Here is an 18,883-nt window from a genome sequence, read left to right on the forward strand (position 1 = left end):
AATGACCTAAAAGATGGAACACATCCCCCTCAAGGGCAGGCTGAGAGAGCTGGCGCTGTTCAGCCTGGAGAAGAGAAGGCTCAGGGGAACATGGGATCAGCCTTTCAGTATCTAAAGAGGGGCTACAAGAAGGGGGCAGTCTTCAGCAGAGTCTCCTGTGATACGACAAGGGGAAATGTTTTCAAACTAAAGGAGGGGAAATTTAGACTGGATATAAGGAAGACAATTTCTACAGCGAGGGTGGTGTTGCACTGGAACAGGCTGCCCAGAGAGGTGGTCAATGTCCTGCCCCTGGAAACATTCAACATCAGACTGGATGGGGCTCTAAGCACCCGATCTGGCTGTTGATGTCCCTGTTCACTGCAGGGAGGTTGGACTAGATGACCTCTAAGTGTTCCTGTAAAACTCAAATGTTTCTGTGATTCCATAATATTGACCAGCTTCCTGCTCTAGATTCCATGAGAAGACTGGTTTTAAGGCTAGAGGGCTGGATTGAACACTATCTATTCCCTGTTCTGTCATAGTCATCAAACAGGGACACAGTTTAGTGGGCATGGTTGTGACAGGTTGATAGTTGGACCAGATGATCTTAGTGGTCTTTTCCAAAATTAATGACTCTGTGATTGTGTTCTATATGCCTTTTGATAAAGCTCTTCCTACTTTGTGTTGTGGGGCAGAACAGAATTAAGTACAGTTATAAAGCAAAACCTAGTAAGGCTGCACAATTATATCCATATGTATCACCCATCATGATAAATGTGTACACAACACAAACAGGTGCATATGCTTTACATACACATAACTTATCCGTATCTGTACATCAGTAATCCTATACAGTCTACCATAAAGCTGGAAGTTCAATATAAATTACTGAAAGCAAACCTTTACTTAGAAACTGGAACACATCTAACGTATTTGACTTAAGGCATGGATCTTCAGTTAAAAGCAAACAATAGTAAAGAAGTTCAAGTTATTTCTAACAATTCCGTAAGCAATTCCATTTATGGTGTAATTTATTACATTTATTAAACTCCTAACGTATGGAATGCTCTCTTTATGTCAAATTGCAAGTTTCCCAAGACATACCAGTAAGTTTTATAAACTGCTACCAGCACAAACATTTCATTTTGCTGCAACTTACAGTGGCAGATCCTAAAAGGTTACATACTACAGACTGCAATTCACTTGGAATAAAATACCTGCACACTTTTAGAGAAGCCAAAAAAAAATAATTTCTTCAAGTTTGCATTAATGGAGGGCACTGAAGACCAGACCAAGCAAAGTCCTTGTGCTGATTCTTTTTATCATGTTCATATTTTCAAGTACATGCAATCTGAGTTTAATGGAACCTGCACATGGACCAAGCTGAAATGAAAGGGAAGCACTAGCAGAATCTGAACTACACAGAAGTAGCCCATTGGCCTTTTTTGCTCATCATCTTACTGCTCTTAACATGCGATTCATTTCTCAAACAATGGTTTTGTCTGTGGTACACGATCTATGTGCAGTCTGGTTCAAGCTATCACATCATATTAAAAACCTAGCAACATTTTGCCTTGCTAATTTTATTTCATCACTCCTGAGGACAAAATGACGGTAACCAACCCAGGCAACTGGAAATACAAAACTGGAATGCTAATTTCATTTATGTTCCTTTGCTTACAAAATTGAAAACAGGAAATTAAATAAATTTGCCAATGGGGAAACAATTGCTTTTACTAGTCTTAAATCAAATCCAAACACCTGCAAACAGTGGGTCTTTTTTCAGAGATAGAGCTGCTTGCTCAAAGAAGGATTTCAGGTTGTTTTGTTTTTTTTTTCTCCTGCTCTTGAATGGTGAAGAGAAACAGAAAGCAGAAACAAGGCACAAATAGCTACTTAATTCAATATAAAAATTACCAATAGGAAGAGATGGTAAGCACTGATGTAAATAACAAACATTATGTTCTATAACAGATGGAAGTGCCTGCATACAAATGTAGGAAAACATACAAATTCTGTGGGAAAAATGCCTTCCCTATCCCCAATTTGCATCTTCCACTGTGTGACTCATTTTAAGATATAATTACATATTTCCCCTTAGTTGTTTTTTTTTAATTATTAATTTAACTATGCAAGCTACACACAACTAAAATGTAACGTTAAATCAAGAGTACGCCCACACTTGAATGCCTCTTTAACTTCTGATTCTAATACAATTATGTTTTTTTATGAATGTTCACTAACACATTGTATGCACATTTATTAGAGAAAAAACAAAAAACAAAAATGAATCAAACAGAAGCCCAGCCATACCAATCATAGTTAGACCCTAACAGGTTTGGTTTTTTTTAGTAGCAAAACTGTCCCTAAACATTACTATATAATACCCAAAAGCTTGCCAGAATGGGAAAGTTAGATACACTTTCAAATTCATATATATAAATACTATTATATATGCATAAGTATATGCATGCATATAAGAATATGTACACATATGTACAAAAATGCCTCAAGTCATAACTTTTTGGCTTGACAATACAGCCCTTGGGCAACAACCCTTAAGCAAAAAGAACAGAGTGGAAATGTTGAAATATAACTAATAACCTTACTTTTTTTCAATAATTGTCACTTTGATTTTTTTTTCCCCCCCACTTGAGAAATAAATTATCAACAACAAGGATCAAAACCATATGCCCTTGTATTCACATTATGTCTTCAGAACTTCTCTGGGACATGTGAAGTACTGTTATTATTCATTCCATCAGTCAAAACATCTGGATTTTAGTGGTTTTATAGCACAAATGGCTTGTTCAGAGTATAGCTTTTCCCTGTTTAAAAAAAAAATTTATATCCCCATTTCATTCTCATTGTATGGCTTGTGTACGTTCCACGCCAACTTTCTTCGAAGCCAAAGACTGCCATAACTCATCAGGCCAATGAATTGCTATAGGAACCTGAAGCAAAACAAATATATAAATAACTAAAAAATAAAAAAGATCCAATCAGGTCAGTTAAAACAGACAAGCAAAGAAAAAACCTCTACAGTAATCTGAGGAGAAGGGAAGAGATAAATGCCTCAGATTCCTCGTTTCTCTCGGAAGGTCATCGTAACTGAAAAGAGGTAGGAGAAAGGAAACAAAAGACAAAGAAGAGGCAGAAGCCAGTTTCTGTACCATCTGTCAGTCCAAATGAATTTCTCTAAACTAGGTAAGTTAGGTCAGAACAGGGCAGGAGCACAGATTATTTAAACATTCCTCTTTCGAATCGAATAACAAACCAAACAGTCAACGTTATCCCATTTGTTAGCATTTGCCCCCTGCACCATTTACCTCCTACTTCCAGTAAAACAGAAATGCATGGCATTTTGGAGATGTAAGGTATAAGATGATCACTAGTCACTTCTTGTTCTTTTACAGAGAGAAATGCAAAAAAACAAATTTTTGTTGCTGTTGTTTGTTTGAATTACAGGAGTGACACAATTTTTTGTATTTTTTTCCAGTAAAAGTCTGTGGAATACACACACAGATACTAATTTGTCACTTCTGGCTTTGTGGCAAAAGGTTTTACTGGAACATTAACCAAATGTTACCATCTTCTACTTCCATCAAATTTTTTGTTGTTATAAAATTCAGTTATTGTCGCTTAGCGTTTCTATCATCTCAACACATGAGAGAAGGCATCCAGTTGAGCCACTGTAAAGCAAGATTTGGCCAGTGGGGAGCTTGAGAACATTCAACCTGTGGACAGAGCCAAGCAGAGCAGGTTGTGAACAAAGCACACAGCCTCTGGGAGGGCCTGCCTGCAGCAGTGACATGCCACCATCAGGGCAGCAGGTCCTTCAATATGACCCGGGGAACAACAGAAAAGGGAATACTGGTTAGCAGACACTGCAAAGCAAACATGAGAAAAGCAGCACAGCCTCCTCGCAGCTGTAAGACGCCTTCACCAAGTGCTCCTCGCTCCTCCAGCACTCACTTGCACTGGGTGGAAATCCTAAAAGAATCACACTTGATCAAGCAATTTGTCACATCTACGGGTTTTATTCTGACAAACCATAAAAATTATCAGGATTGTGGCACATGGTGGAGACTGATGAGTTCTTCACAGCCTGCTTTCCTTAAAAACTTGGGAAATCTTTCTCTGGACACTCTACTTTTTAGTATATCAATCCCTTAACACTGAGAGACATCAGACTTGCAACCTTAGTTCAGACTTGCAACCAACTTCATTTTGCATGCATGTATTATTTACATGGTACTTAAATGAGATATCACACAGTATTTTCCATTGGACATCTGTTATAGAGTACAAGGCTTGAGTCTGAAAGTGTATAAAAACATCTGATGTACAATAAGGAGCGTCCCTCCTCAAATTCCTTCAGCTGCGTGTCAGAAGGTAACACATAACCAAAGACATCAAGAAAGTTTCTGGCTAACAGCAGAGAAATGACCAGCAGGATGGCATTTTATCCCTGCTTTCAGCAGAGTGATGCTAATTAAATGAGCATGTGACAGTACCAGCTGATTTAAAGGTCCCATCTCTTCCTGGCTGTACACTCCAGAATTTGTCAGACCCCTTCATAGAACACTGATCTAAGAGAGGATAATCAAACACATCTGTACAGTCTTCTGCCAGATTCATAAAGGAGTACACAGAGATTACAGAAGGTGAGAGAGGAGCAGCATCTCCTCACTTACAGGAACAGAAAACTCACATCCACTTCACCACTTACTGAATTGCAGTTAAAACAGACCTAAAATTCTAGAAATGATCTCTGATTTTCTGGTTACTGGATTTGAGAATGCATGCAGTTCCAAATTGTGATCAGCATCCACACTTATTTCTGGAGTCAATGAGAGCTGTTTTTAGAATATGCAAAGACACACTATGACTTGGAAAACTTGAGCTGTATATTAGCTTTCATTTGCAAAGTGGAGATCATCACAACTTCTCCCCATTCAGATTAAATTATTGAAAGAGATACATGTATCAGAGCAGCAAACATGAAAGTCTCAGATAAACGAGTAACTCCCTTCAGAGCCAGATCCACTACTATGCTAAGTAAGGTTCAGAGCAATGATGCAGTAAAATATTACACAGCCAACCACAATTCAGCATGGCTTATTCTAAAAACCAACGAAGCAGAAAACTTACGGAAAAGATGATGTCAGGACATGCATTGAGAGAGCTAAGGTGGATTCACAGAAGACAGTCTTCACAATCCAGATTTTTTTTTTTTTTTACCCAGCTGAGAGCAATTTGTTTTTAGAAACACCTGAATGCAGGCACAGGTGAAACATTCATCATTATCTTTGGTTATTTCTGAGCAAAAATATAAAGGAACCAGCCATTTTCTAACTACTGAGAAAAACATTCTAACCCTGTGCAGTAGGACATGAGCCTTTGTACAGCTGACATGAACAGGGGAAGCTGCACAGCTGTAGGCTGTCACGCTGCCCATCCCCAGAGCACACAGCCATGGGTGATACTGAGGAAACAGTGCAGAACCACAGCTCTATCTCCTCTTCTGCCCACCTGCTGGCATCTTCAGAGACCAAGGCAATGGAGATACAACATGCCAAAAAGCAAATACTCTCTAGAATGCCACAGAATTTGATAGAAGTACTTCCAGTCACAGTTTCTCTAAAACCACGTCTCATAAAGATCTAGGGTGAGCGAGAAAAACCTACAAATGTGCTTTACAATTTATCCACTTAACTGGACTTACAAAGTCTGGGTTTAATTCTTTGCTTTGTGCCTGGGGGAAGACACATGGCTGCTGCGCGTGCTGGTTCCTCAGCACCCAACGACACAGACACAAACCTCATGAGGAGAATGTGCACATGAAACCTCGTGAGGCATTCACACAGTTGTGATGAACATCACCGAAAAGCCCATACAAAATCCCCAGTATCAATTTTCACTGATTCCATCTCAGTAAAAAATGTCAAACTATCATACAACAGAAACTCAAACTGCTCAAGACTCTGAAATAAAAATGAATAAATTCAGAAACAATTGAAACACAAATATGAAAAAAATATATTAAACACTAATTCCTCTACAATTTGCTTCGTGCCCTCAGTAACAGCAGTGCATTCCAATTAGTGTAGCAGCAAATGGAAGAATCAGAAAGAATGAGAGACAGGCACAAAGAAAAGCCTGCAAAAACAAATTTCTCTGTTCTCACACTGCCTCCAAAATCATACTCCCGTCCAACCACCTACTCCACACCTCCAGCTTTCCCAGTCACAAGCCCACTTGCAACAAGTTTTGGAAAAGAACAAACACTACCCTGGGTTGAACGTGCTGACCCGCACAGTGCGAGGTGGCACACAAAACAATGTGCTAGCAACTCTTTGTCTCACACAGACAGACCTACCATCACCTCTTCCCTGGACCTGACTTGCAAAACATGAAGCAGCAGCACAGTGCAGGGCAAAGCACAGAGGCTCTACATGGCATCCAGCCAGCTGGCTGTAACAGATTTTGGTACTGTGTTGGTTTATATATAGCAAGAAGCAGGTCCCAGCCTTCTGCTCAAGCTTCAGATTTCCAAATGGTGTGAGGAGTAATCGCTTGCAGAACAGGCTAATTTTGAAGTGAAAGAGGGCACAGGCGATAGTGTGAGCAATACTGGCAGAGATGCTTGATGTCAATCAGCAAGGAAAGAAATGAAATATCTGCAGATTGTCATATGAATTAAAGCAAACTACTTCAGATCTCAAAAAAGGTAAAAATGGCATGAGACTGGACCATTATGCCATTCATGTTCTAGATCTTCAGTGCCCCTCGTCACTCTGTTTCCACCCACGTGAATGTACATACAGGTGTTCGTAACCATGTAAGAGTTATTTAAGGTAAGTTTGCAAAACTGAAAACACTAATTTCAACCTCTCAAAATACTCCTGAGAGAGCACAGGGAGCAGGAAAAAAAAGAGCAATAAAACACGTAACATACCAGACTTGAATCACTTTACCATATGAAACTTGGATAAGATGCAAATTGAGAAAATGAAAATACATCCTTAGAGTAACAAAGGAAAAAAAACAACCAACAAAACGTGGGTAAAAAGAATCTAAAATCTGAGAACCTACAAATAAATTTACGATCAAAAAATTCACAGAAAATTCTCAGGAAGATTTCTGCATGCAAACATGACTGGAGAGAAAGCACTGACTTAAACTAAAAGACATCTTAAAAACTTAACTATCAGACATACTATTCTCAACCCATTATCAAGCAGTTAACTTGCCAGTTTGAATAGCAAAAAAAACTACAGGAAAGTACAGCATCCTTACCATCATTCAGTGTCGTGAAGTCCAAGAATCGATACTCATAACTGACATCTATCTTAGTTTCTACCTGGGGCCTCTTCAATGTTGAATAGATGTTACCAGGCCGTTTTTCATCATGCTTCTCTAGTTTGTTCAATCCACAACCCATTTCAGCAGCTCCTGATACAGACAGACAAGAAAAGGGAAAAAGGAAAATGACAAAATATTCATTTGGGTTTTTAATCTTTCTGGTTTTATTCACTGCAATATAATACACTGGTGATTTCTGTTTTTAAATGCAAGCTATCTATAAAGTATATGAAATAGTATAATAAATGTTCAGATAATAATTAAAATATATACCACTTATATCAAGCCCTGGGCATAATATTATTTTAATGTAGAACTGATGGCTTAATGCATGTATTTTCCATCTTCCAAATGTATGCAATCGTATACTTTGGTAGATACATTGTCTGTTACAGAAAGTGGCTAAAAAAGCAAAATTATTTGCTAGCATACAGACTAACAACAACAGTTTTTATATAAGCAGTTACTATGCAAGCATATACTATTGTCTTTCACACAAACCTTTGTAATATCGAAACGATCACTGAGATTTATAATTCAAAAGAAAAAGCAGGTTTGCAGAGATACCAGCACTGAGGAAACTACCTCATTTCCTTCCACCCTGTTTGTTCAGGTTAGGCACAGGAAATAATGGCTTTAGAGAAGCCTTCTTTAAAACAGAAGAGGTCCATGACGACTGAACCAAATCAGACAAATCTGGTTTTCTTTAATAGGCAGTCAGTCCAGAACGTTGTACAGGATGACTCTTGACAATCATTTTGGCTACACCTTGAAGGTTTCTCAATATCCTGCTTTATTGTGGCTCATCTGAGTGTGAACAAATGGAAGAACAGCTTGGTAAAAATGTGCAGATGATTGTATGAAACAAATAACAACCCATACTACAGGAAGAAGCTAAATACTCTTATTCCTCTTCAACAACACTGTTGTGACCAAGGCAAAGGACCTGAAGCAGTTGGTAGTATCAGGAGATAAGACATACCAGTCAAGCACCTGGGCTTTCATCACAACCCACTGAACATCCTGTCCCCGCCTACGGAGAACTGCTGCTTCAGGGAAGGGAACAACCACCACCTCAAAAGCCTCTGTCACAAACCAGGGCTGCCTTTACCTTGGCAAACAATTCATAAACCTGAAGCGGAGAAAGAAAAACCAGCTCAGGCTCCCCATCTCCAAAACTGTACTTCTACGCACAGATTACAGCATCATCCCCCAAACAGATAGCAATTTTCATCAAATTTCCAGCATAAATGCATCCAGCAATCTATGTGAGCCTCTCTGCTCCCTTCACCATCCCACCAGCTCATCTACATCATTCCTCATGTCTCTATTTGAATGCAGGTGACCATATGTTCAAAGTGAGAGCCTAACGATGCCCCTTAAAGCACCATTAATGCTTCCCTCTCTTTAATCACATCAGCATTTCTCACGGCTGAATCCCAAGCACAGTTCACTGTCATCTTCCTATTAGCCAAGGAACCCATTTATTCTCATTTGTATCCAACACAGCTAAGTGAAGAGCACCCAGCTCTAACAGATCTCTGCTCATTCCCCATTACTCTCTGCTCCCACCACTTGGCCATCATTTTGTCCAAGTCCTCCCACACCCAGAGCTGGGATTCCTTTTGCTATTGGCAAAGCTGCCTGGCTTCGCACCATGGGCAGATTCCATACACGGCCTGCGTAACAGAGTCACCAATAAAGATGTCAAAATCGGCCCAACCAATGCATCAACCCTTAAAAAATACCACAGAAAACAAGCACTCTATCAAGAGGAAGCACGAAGAACATTTGCTAGCATGACCTCTAGCATCAAGAAAAATGGATATGTCTTATCTGTTCCCAAACCTTAAATATTTTGGGATTATCCAAAAGAAAACAACATTCCCTCATTATTTTGGCAGAAATACTGGATCTGAAACTTGGAAACTTGGTTTGTAAATTTAACATCAGAAAACCTCAGGACCTTCCACTGCTTCCCATATCATACTTGCCTCTATTATTTTTGACTGCTACTATTTTATTTTTTTTTTGCAATAACAATTTATTTTATGTTAGAAAACATTTTTTTTTCCATACACACAGCAGCTTCTTTCTTTTGCTTATGCAATACAAACAGCACAAGTCCAAAACATTATTTTCATATATAAATGTATGTTGTACATTAATCTGCCTAGTAGGATACTACGAGTATCTTAATAGGCTGTAACGGACCTCAGCTTTGTACCTCTTCATAAAGATGACTTCACAAGAAGTATGAGGAAGGGAAAAAAATTATAAAAGCCAAAGCACAATATGTATGAGTATAAATAATTATTTATTTAGTCTTTTGCAGAGTGCAGAACTAAGCTAGCAGTAAGCATCAGCAACTCTATCAGTGCAAGCAGGGGGATGTAAGGCTAGAGCACAGCCCTGCTGAGAAGGAGCTGGGGGTATTGGAGGATGGTCTCTCCCAACTCAAAAGACTCTGCGATACTGAGTTTTCAAAGATCAGTGATGGCCCTGTAGCTCTTCCACACAGTAAGCAGACAGTACAGAATTTCGTAAGGAACAAATTCCGTTTCAGAGGTCACTAAGCAGCAGAGCCTGCAAACCCACAGGATTCCTCAGACAGACCTCTGCAGAAGGAGACCTTCGGGATGCAGTGTTTTGTATCACAAAGAGTTTTGCATTCTTTCCTAAACTGAGGTTAAAGTGCTAGGAAATACAAGGCTGCTTGGCTGGTGCCAGCTGCAGGCACTCTGCTGCACTTCTCCACCAAATCTGTTTCAGAATATGGCCGCTTAGAAAAGCTGCCCACCTGCACGGTCCCTTGGAGGGGCTCGCCAGCAGCGGCAACTGCTGCCCTCCCCCCGCCCAGCTAAACATCAATTAACGTCCCTGAGGATAAATACTTCCCCACTGTTCTTTAAGTACAAAATTATATTTATGTTACTAAATCAAACAAAATATGAGGGAGGATGTTTTCATTCAAATCAAAATGGTATTTCAGTAGAAAAAATAAGTTTCACAGCATCATCATCTTTTCCACAGTAATTATGATTCAAGTGATGTAGCAGTAGAAAATAAATCTTAATAAAGTTCATACTTTTGATACAGGAGTCTATGAAAAAATAATAATGCAGAAATGTATAAATACTTGAAATCTTCCAAAAGACACTGATGGTCCACGTAGGACACGCAATCCCTGAATCACCAAATTCCACTCAGTGTTATCCCACAGACTTCCTACTGGGACAGTTTGTGTTGTCACCTTCCAGCTCTTTCCCTTCCTCTGCAGCAATGTCATTCCTGCTCAGAGTTGTTTCATCCTGAAGTCTGAAAACATCTCTGTGGGTTTTAGGTAGAAATCTTGCTGTCAGCAAGACATCATTCCTTAATCTTCTATATTTATGTAATTGAGAAGTGCAGTACAAAGCGTTTTATTATTGATGCTTTCAAAGTAATCTCAACCCACTTCAGTTCTTTTTCAACAGCTCTCTTGTTTTGCAGTCAGAGATGCTCAAAGATACCATACCACATATATTTATCCTGGCTTTCTCTAGCTGCATGTGAATTCTACATCTTTTATTCGGTATTAAAGCAAAATATGATCACTGAATAATATTCACTTTCCAGTACAGTAAATCTGAAAATGATTCTTCAGGAACACTGCAAAGCTGTCAGATATTTCTGTTCTCCAGAAGGTTAGAACCTTAGAAGACAAATTTTCTTATCATCGTTTATTTAAAAACTCATTTATCAGCCCACTAGTTCCATACTTGAAAGAAGAACCCTAAGCAATAGTAAATGTAATATCCAATGAAGAATGTTAACCGCTAAAATGGAGATTAGTTACAGGCTCTTGCAGGTACAAGTGCTGGAAAAACCAATTCCATCTGCAGACTTTTTTTTCCCCATGAATTAACCTTACTGTCCTGCCAGTCTCTTAAACTATTCTGTGTTCAGGCACACGATAAAACTAGAACCGAAACCCAGATCAAGAAACAGATTTTTTTTAGTTTGTATCTCGTTTCCATTTTTTGCAAAATAGCAAAAGTAGAAGCTGTGATGAGTTGCAGAAACACAGCAAAGCCTATGGTCAACTAATGCTGTTTGTCTCCTGAACGGCAGCAAATGCACCCCCCTGTGGAGTCAGGGAAAGAGTGCCTTTCTTCTGCAAACCGAGGTCAGAAATTAACCTGTAGCTTGTGCATGTTAGGAGAATTCCCAGTTGGAAGCCAGGGGATGAGCTTCCTGCCGCCACCTCCTCCTGGTCACTATCCTTCACCGTGTGTTTTAGGGGTAGAGTTGCTCTGGAGACTGGGAGAATAGTAAAGAAATGCCTCCAACATTGCAAACACCGACCTACCTCTGAATACTGCTTCCCAATTCAAGTTTTACTGAAATTGATACCACTTTTTGTCATGAAAAACAGCTGTCAGTCACAAGAATTTTTAGTCAGAAGGAAAAAAAACGATTTCCACTTTTAAGCACCTACATGGTCCATGACAATGAGCATATCCTGAATAAAACCTAGGCATTTTTATAGCTCTTCTGGAGATCTGCCAAGTTTTCAGCTCCTCACCTCAGCACCTAATCAAAGAATCACAGAATGGCCCAGGTTGGAAGTGTCCTCAAGAACCATCAAGCTCTAACCTCCCCATTTAATACTAGACCAGGCTGCCCAGGGCCCCATCCAACCAGGCCTTGCACACCTCCAGGAACGGGGCATCCACAACGTCTCTGGGCAGCCTGTTCCAGCACCTCACCATTCTCTTGGTGAAGAACTTCCGTTGATATCCACCTAAATCTTCCCTCCCTCAACTTAAAACCATTTCCCCTTGTCCTGCCATTATCTACCCTTTCAGAGTTGGTTCCCATCCTGTTTATAGGCTCCCTTTAAGTACTGAAAGGCTTCAATGAGGTCACCCTGCAACTTTCTTTTCTCCAAACTGAACAAGCCCAGCTCCCTCAGCCTGTCTTCATAGGGAGGTGCTCCAGCCCCCTGATCATCTTTGTGGCCCTCCTCTGGACCCTCTCCAACAGCTCCTTGTCTTTGTTGAAGTAATTTCTGCTGTTTGGCTTTGCCTTTCCAGTTCCCCAGCCTTGTTCCAAACAGATGAAACACACACAGCAAGTTCAGAACCACCAGAGCACAACAAGAAATACAGAACAGTGCCATGCAGCTAACAATTCATTTTCTTGCTAAGGGCTCAAGATTCCTTTTCAGGCACAAAAAGAAGAGAAAGCAACTTTCTACATGAATTTTTGACTCTCTTTGTTTTGGGGGTAGGGAACAACTAGAGCTAATTTCTTGATTTATCGTCCCCTCCTCCATACAACTCCGTAACAATTTATCTCCAAAGAATAATAATGAAAATTACACTGAGATGTAACAGAACCACATGGCTAATGGAAGCTTGAATAGATTACAAGGCTCATTAAGGGATGCTTATCAGCTAAGTATATATTGGCTAAATAGTTTATTTCAACTGTATCAACATTACGGAGTGACTGCTTATAGGGGGGATTTTGAAAGACTTCCTAAACAATTCTTTTAAATGCACACAGCATTGCACACAGCTCTTGCGCAGTGTCTTAGAGTGCACATTCAAGTACTGTCTAATAAAAGTACAACACAGCCACCTGAAACTTAAGGTAATTTTAATATTTACATGACATAGGGATCTGAAAGAAGCACGCTGTACAGGTTACGCCACCATCAGCTTGGTTTTAAACACAATTAGTGGGAATAAGCTCGCTTGCATTACCACATTTTCAATGTTTATCGTCCAGAACTCGTGACCTCCTTTTGTAAGCCTCACCATAAATTATTAATCACTTTTTAAATACAGATCATAAGTTACTGAAATTCTTTCCACGGATTATGAAGCGCAGTGTTCTTACCGGTGAGTTCAGCAGCTGGGAAACCAGACAGCTGCAGTGTATTAATAGGCTTTCTCTCCTGATTTTGGTTAAGCCCTTTCATCCTAATTCTTCCTTCCATGGGTAACACTCAGCTACCTCACAGGGATGCTAGAAGGCTTTTATAAATAATGACAGGACTTCACATTTGTTGTGCAGTAATGAGATGCACTTATTTCCTTAAACCCTCACTCCTGCAATCCTGACCTTTCCACGTTCTAAACAATAAGCACTCCACGCTCTGCACAGTTCTCTTGCTGGCATGTGGTCATTTAATTCTCGCATCTTCTGCAGCCTGCAAAACAACAGTGTGTTCCATCCTCCTTCAGCCCCAAACAAACCCTGGGAGAGCCTGCAAATTATGGGTGAACCCCTTTCCTAGAAAAATTAAAGGAACGAAACAAACGACAAATAAGAGGGTAAAAATAATCAGGCAGAGAAGCATCAATGAAGCAGAGGATTAGAAACACCAACCTGGCAAACAGGGTGTGCAGATAAACAAAGAGAGAACAGTGCATTCAGGCAGTGCTTTGCAGATTCCCAGAACATAACCGCGCTCCTGTGTTTTCCCTCTCATTCAGCATGGCATAGGCTTTGTGTGTGACATCATGAAGAGGGGAATTTCTTACCTACACATACCCCAGTTGGTCCTTTTTCATGAACATTACCATACAGTAATGCTGTAAGCACATATTCAATACATGCCACGAAAATTTTTATCTGCAGGAGGGGAACAGCTGTTTAAGTAGCCAACGTTTTCAGAGAAATTTGGAAGATTCTGAAAGACTTTATTTTGAAAATACAAAGATTAAACAGTATACACCAGTCCTATCCGTGTCTGGATGTCGCAGCTGACCAACTTTTTGCCATGTACTTACCAGCAATATCAGGATTTACACTTGCAGTTGGTAAGTAAATCTCTGCTTACAGAAAGGTTGGTGAATGAATAATCCCAGATTTGTGCTTTATGATTGATTTCATTTAAATTGAATGGTAAAGCAGCCCAAGTAAATCTGCAATTAAGGTTTTCAATTTCAAAAGGCAGATCCCAAAGATGAAGGCAACTCGTTAGGGAGATGAACAGGAATGAAAGGCTGGAGGACTTGAGCACACAGGAGGTCTGCAACATGTTTAAACTACAATTTGGGTATCTGCTGAACGTGTAACCCTAGCAAGTGGCGAGAGAATTCATACAAAGGTTTCCAGACCCAGCGAGATGAATTACCTAATAAAGAAGGAAAGGTGGAATAAGCAGAGGGCTTTCAAGGGACAGAAAGAAAGCTCAGCAAACGAAACTACAGCCTCAGAAGAAACAGCAGCATGAAGCAAGTAGTGACAGGAGCTGAGCTCAGTTAGGCCAAAGGCACCAGAACTGAATGGAGGCAGAATTCAAACCCAAAGGAGGCACTGGTTCTGAAACCCAGTGCTCTCAAAGAGCTGTCACAATGCAATGTGGATTCAATTGCTAGAGTTAAACAAACTAAGTGCATCGACCTCAGTACCACTTCCCTGAGAAAGAGACTATGTGAAGGCAGCAGGAAAGCATAAATTGGTCAGTTTGGCCAATTGCTTGGTCTAGCCTTGAGTCTGCTAAGCTTTAGGAAAGTTAACGACAAAAACAAAACAAACTGCAGATAAATACAGCACAGATTCTACAAAGTCAGAGCTGACCACCCGGACAAGTGAGGGTAGGAAAGAAAGCACATTCCTGGCACGCAGCATGTCAAGTAACACACCACAGCAGTAACAGATTTTCCCAAAGTATTATTAGGTGCGATCGCTTTTATGATGTTGTTCACAATGCAGCTCTACATGCACTCCTTCCTCCGCTCTGGCCCTGGGCCTGCAGCCTGCAGGCACTGCTCACACACAGGGGCTGCCGCCCACCAGGACACCTTCTGAGGGAAGCACACTGCTTCACGTGTGCACGTGGGCTGCAGCAAATAGAGGTGTGAGGCAACACTGTGCTAGCTTTGGGGAGAAGCCTGAGAGCAGCAGGTTAAGGGGAGAACCACGGGCGTTCCCAAACCTATGTGCATCACCCCATGATTTTACCCAGGGGATTTAATATACAGTGGCATCTTTTTCAATGCAGCAGGAGATTAAAGGACAGCACCCACTTCAGCAAAACACTTTTAGGCAAGGTATTTCTATTCAAAGCAAAAAAGAGTTAATAGTCCCAGAAAACAAGCTGGTAACATTTTTCCTGTAGCACATTTCAGTTTGCCTCATGAAGCCAGAAGGCCACTGAGACGCCAAAAACTAGGAAACTACTCTCAAAACTTGAAGGAACCTAAAGCAACAAATGCTTGCTGCCTAGAAAACTAAAGACTGAACGGACTCGACAGAAGAATGCACAGAATGTCAGGTGCGAATGAAGCCTTCCTTTGAAGCTGAGTCCACACTTCTCTGAGCCCACAGCAAACAGAGAGGAGGAACTGAAGCACACTGCAATGCTCAGAGCACAGAGTAAAGCCTCAGCAGAGCACAGTGCTGCAGAGCTGGGAGCCCCACACGCGCTATCCCGAGGCAGTCAGCCACAAAGCACAGTCCTGGCAAGCTGACGTGGTAAAGAGGAGCACAGAGCCCGGTGTGAAGCTGTGCAGCACGGAAACGACAGTGCTCACTGGCAGAAAGCCCCTCGTCCAACACAACTAACTTAAGTTAGATTCCTGAAATCGCTGTTCATTCTGTGACTGCTTCTTTTTCCTCAGGAAAAAGAGCAATTAAAATACGCAAACGTGACTGCCAGAATTGCAAACAGAGTGCTACTGCTGTGATTCGATGCCCACAGCTGAAACGGATCGGATTCCTTCAGGATAAAACATAAAAGCAAAAGGACAGAGGTCTCTCGTTGTACTGTGGAGATCAGCTGTGCCTTGACAGCATTAGTTATCTTCCCATTAAATCAAACAGCGTAATTCATTTTCACGGGAATACAAACAGCAGCGGCACATGCCCGCCCTGTCAGGTGCGGTCACCTCGGTCACTTCACGCCCCATCGAGGGGCGCTGGGACGAACCGGAGCCTGTTGGCCCTCAGCCGCAGAGGCCAAACGCGGGCAGTGCTGAGCGGCACGTCGCTGCCCCTCGGTCCCCAGGTGCCGCTCACCTCAGGCGGCGGGCACGAAGCGCTCCCCTTTCCCGCCGCGCACCCACCGCGCCGGCACGCGGAGGCGATTCGGGCACGCGGCAGCTCGCGGCCAACGCCGCCCCCCGGGGGATTCCCGGCGCCGCAGCCCGACAGGACGGTGTCGGCACCGCCGCCCCACGAGGCCCAATCGGTGCTGGCTCCGGACCGGCGCGGCCGCCGGCCCCCTCAGAGCTGGGGCTATATGGCAATAAAGCGGGACCTGTCCCGGGACACGGGAGCGACGTCCCCCCCACCCCCCACACGCCGCCCGCTCAGAAGCGGCCGCGCCGACCGGCCCCGATTCCGCCAAACTTCAGGAGCGGAGGACCGAGAGACGAGCGGAGCCCTGGACTCCTCCGCGCCCCTACCCGACTGTCACCCCCGTCACTTCCCGCTCCCTCCAAGTTTCCCCTGTCGCGCCAGGCGGGTGCGAGGCGGTACCTGGGACAGGCGGCGGGCGAGACGCAGCCCGGCAGCGCTGAAGGATGCCCGGCGGGCGGAGACGGCCGGCCTCACTGACAGCGCTTCCTCCTCCTCCTCCTCCTCCTGCGCCCGCCCGCTGTGCTCCGGGGCCGCTCCCCCTCGGCGCCGCGCCGCCTTACAGCCCCGCCGCCCAGCAAAAAGTTTGTGCCGCACGGCACGGGGAGGCGCCTCGCGGGGCCGGGAGCTCCGAGCCGAGCTCCTCTGCCTGGGGCCGCAGCCACTTCCTCTTCCTCCGAGCAGCCGGGCGAGCCCCGCGCCCTGCCGGAGACGCGGCGTGTCGGGGGCAGCGCCTCCCGCCCACGCTGCAGCCGCGCGCCCCCGCGCTGAGCCCACTGACACGAAGCGGGAGCGCTCCGCCTCCCGGCCGGGGCTACAAATCCCTCGCACACCCGCCTGCACCCCGCCCTGCCGTCTCCTCCCCGCCGGGGCTTCCAGCCCCATAGCTTCGAGGCGCCGCGACTCACCTCCTCAGCCGCTTCCACCAGCCGCAGGGGTGGTTCGGCAGGAACGGACCTCAGGACGGCTCTGGACGCGGCTTTACTGTGTCGGATCTTGGAGAAACCTCCACAGGCACAAACTGCACAACTGCTTTGGGCAGCATCTGCGTCTCAACTCAGCTTCCCTCGTAGTGAAAAGCTGTATTTGTACCCAGTACCCGGACCCTCTGGTCAATGTGTCCATCTCCTTTCACCCTCCCTCTGTGAGGCTCGAATGCCCCCCCGCCTCTCCCCAGCCTCCATGCATACCAGGGCCTTCCTTTCCCAGAGTCAGCATGTATACCTTTTGTTTGGCAACAAGTCCATACCTAGCCTGGTTCTTGAGCCTGGTCAGCAGGCATGCCCAGGAGATGCCATCTGCAGCCCCATGAACAAAGAACAATTGCATATCTTGCCTTTTCCTCTGAAGCCTCGATAAAGATAAACAAACAAACAAACAAAAAAACCAGCAGTGCCCTTACTGCTGGGCTCTAGGCAGAGCAGAGGCCATTAACCACATTAACCCATTACCAGCAACTATCAGGGCCTAACCCCACAGCCAGTTTATTACCCCCTCTCTAGTTGCCCATCCAGAGAGACTACAGGATCCTAAGGACACACAAAAATAGCACAGGAGCCACCTTAGTAAAGTTGCCATAGCATCCACCACCATCCCCAGTCTACAATCCAGCCATTCAGTCACAGAAGGCAAACAGTTGGTAGGAGAGGATGAGACCCTTTACATTCACATATTTCATGCATCTGGGAAGTCTGTCCTAAGAAGCTCAATGATTTTTCCTCAGTTGAGATTGAAATTCTTCTGGGTTTCCCAAAACGTGTTTTTTGGGTAGAGTATTTGTCTTACTGTAGTTGTTTTTAACCTCTTCACTACAAGAAAGACACTGAGGCCCTGAAGCAGAAAGCACAACAAAGCTGTGAAGGGACTGGAGTACGAATCTTATGGGGAACTGGGACTGTTTATGCTAGAGAAGAGGAAGCTCAGGAGAGACCTTACAAGTCTCTGCAACTGCCTGAAAGGAGGCTGCAGTGAGGTGGGAGTCGCCCTCTTCTCCCACATAACGAGAAGCAATGGCTTCAATTTATGTCAGGGGAACAGGTTGTCCTGGAAAGTGATAGAGCCACTGTCCCTGGAGGTGCTCAAGAAATGTGTAGGTATGGTAGTGAGGGACATGGTTTCATTGGTGTGATGGTGATGAGTTGTCCGTTGGACTTCATGACCTTAGAGGTCTTTTTTAACCTTAATTGATTGTGTGATTCAGAAGAAAGAACAACTGCTCTCAGCTCTTCTCAGCATCCTCACACAGTGCCCAGCTCATCTCAGGTCTCCATACATCAGAGTCTCTGGAGTAATTTCTGTCTCGGCTTTCATTCACTGATGGTACTTCTCTTCTCTGAGACTTTATTCTCAACACCCAGTCCAGCAAAACCAAAGTAAATGAAAAAAAAACAAAAAACTTTAACTACATAAGCCTTAGTTGTGCTCATATTCTGTGACAGGCCTATCCATAACTCGT

The 18,883-nt window shown here is 43.3% G+C and overlaps 1 protein-coding gene across 2 annotated transcripts in view; it reads right to left on the reverse strand.

Annotated features, from left to right (window-relative positions):
* The window catches only part of RFTN1 (raftlin, lipid raft linker 1), a 95,661-nt gene extending 78,491 nt beyond the window's left edge, over positions 1 to 17,170 (reverse strand). Inside the window, exons 1-2 of one of the 2 annotated variants that reach the window (XM_052695612.1) lie at positions 16,831 to 17,170; positions 7,285 to 7,440 (exon numbers count right to left, since the gene is read on the reverse strand). In XM_052695612.1, coding sequence (XP_052551572.1) covers positions 7,285 to 7,429 — 145 coding nt within the window. In that variant the 5' untranslated portion in view covers positions 7,430 to 7,440; positions 16,831 to 17,170. Of the gene's footprint in view, positions 1 to 7,284; positions 7,441 to 8,332; positions 8,355 to 16,830 lie in introns of those variants that run through there. The other variant, XM_052695613.1, reaches the window with a different exon arrangement.
* Positions 17,171 to 18,883: the final 1,713 nt, after the last annotated feature.

This window comes from Tympanuchus pallidicinctus, unplaced genomic scaffold (assembly GCF_026119805.1).
Source record: "Tympanuchus pallidicinctus isolate F22 unplaced genomic scaffold, pur_lepc_1.0 scaffold3, whole genome shotgun sequence".
NCBI lineage: Eukaryota > Metazoa > Chordata > Aves > Galliformes > Phasianidae > Tympanuchus > Tympanuchus pallidicinctus.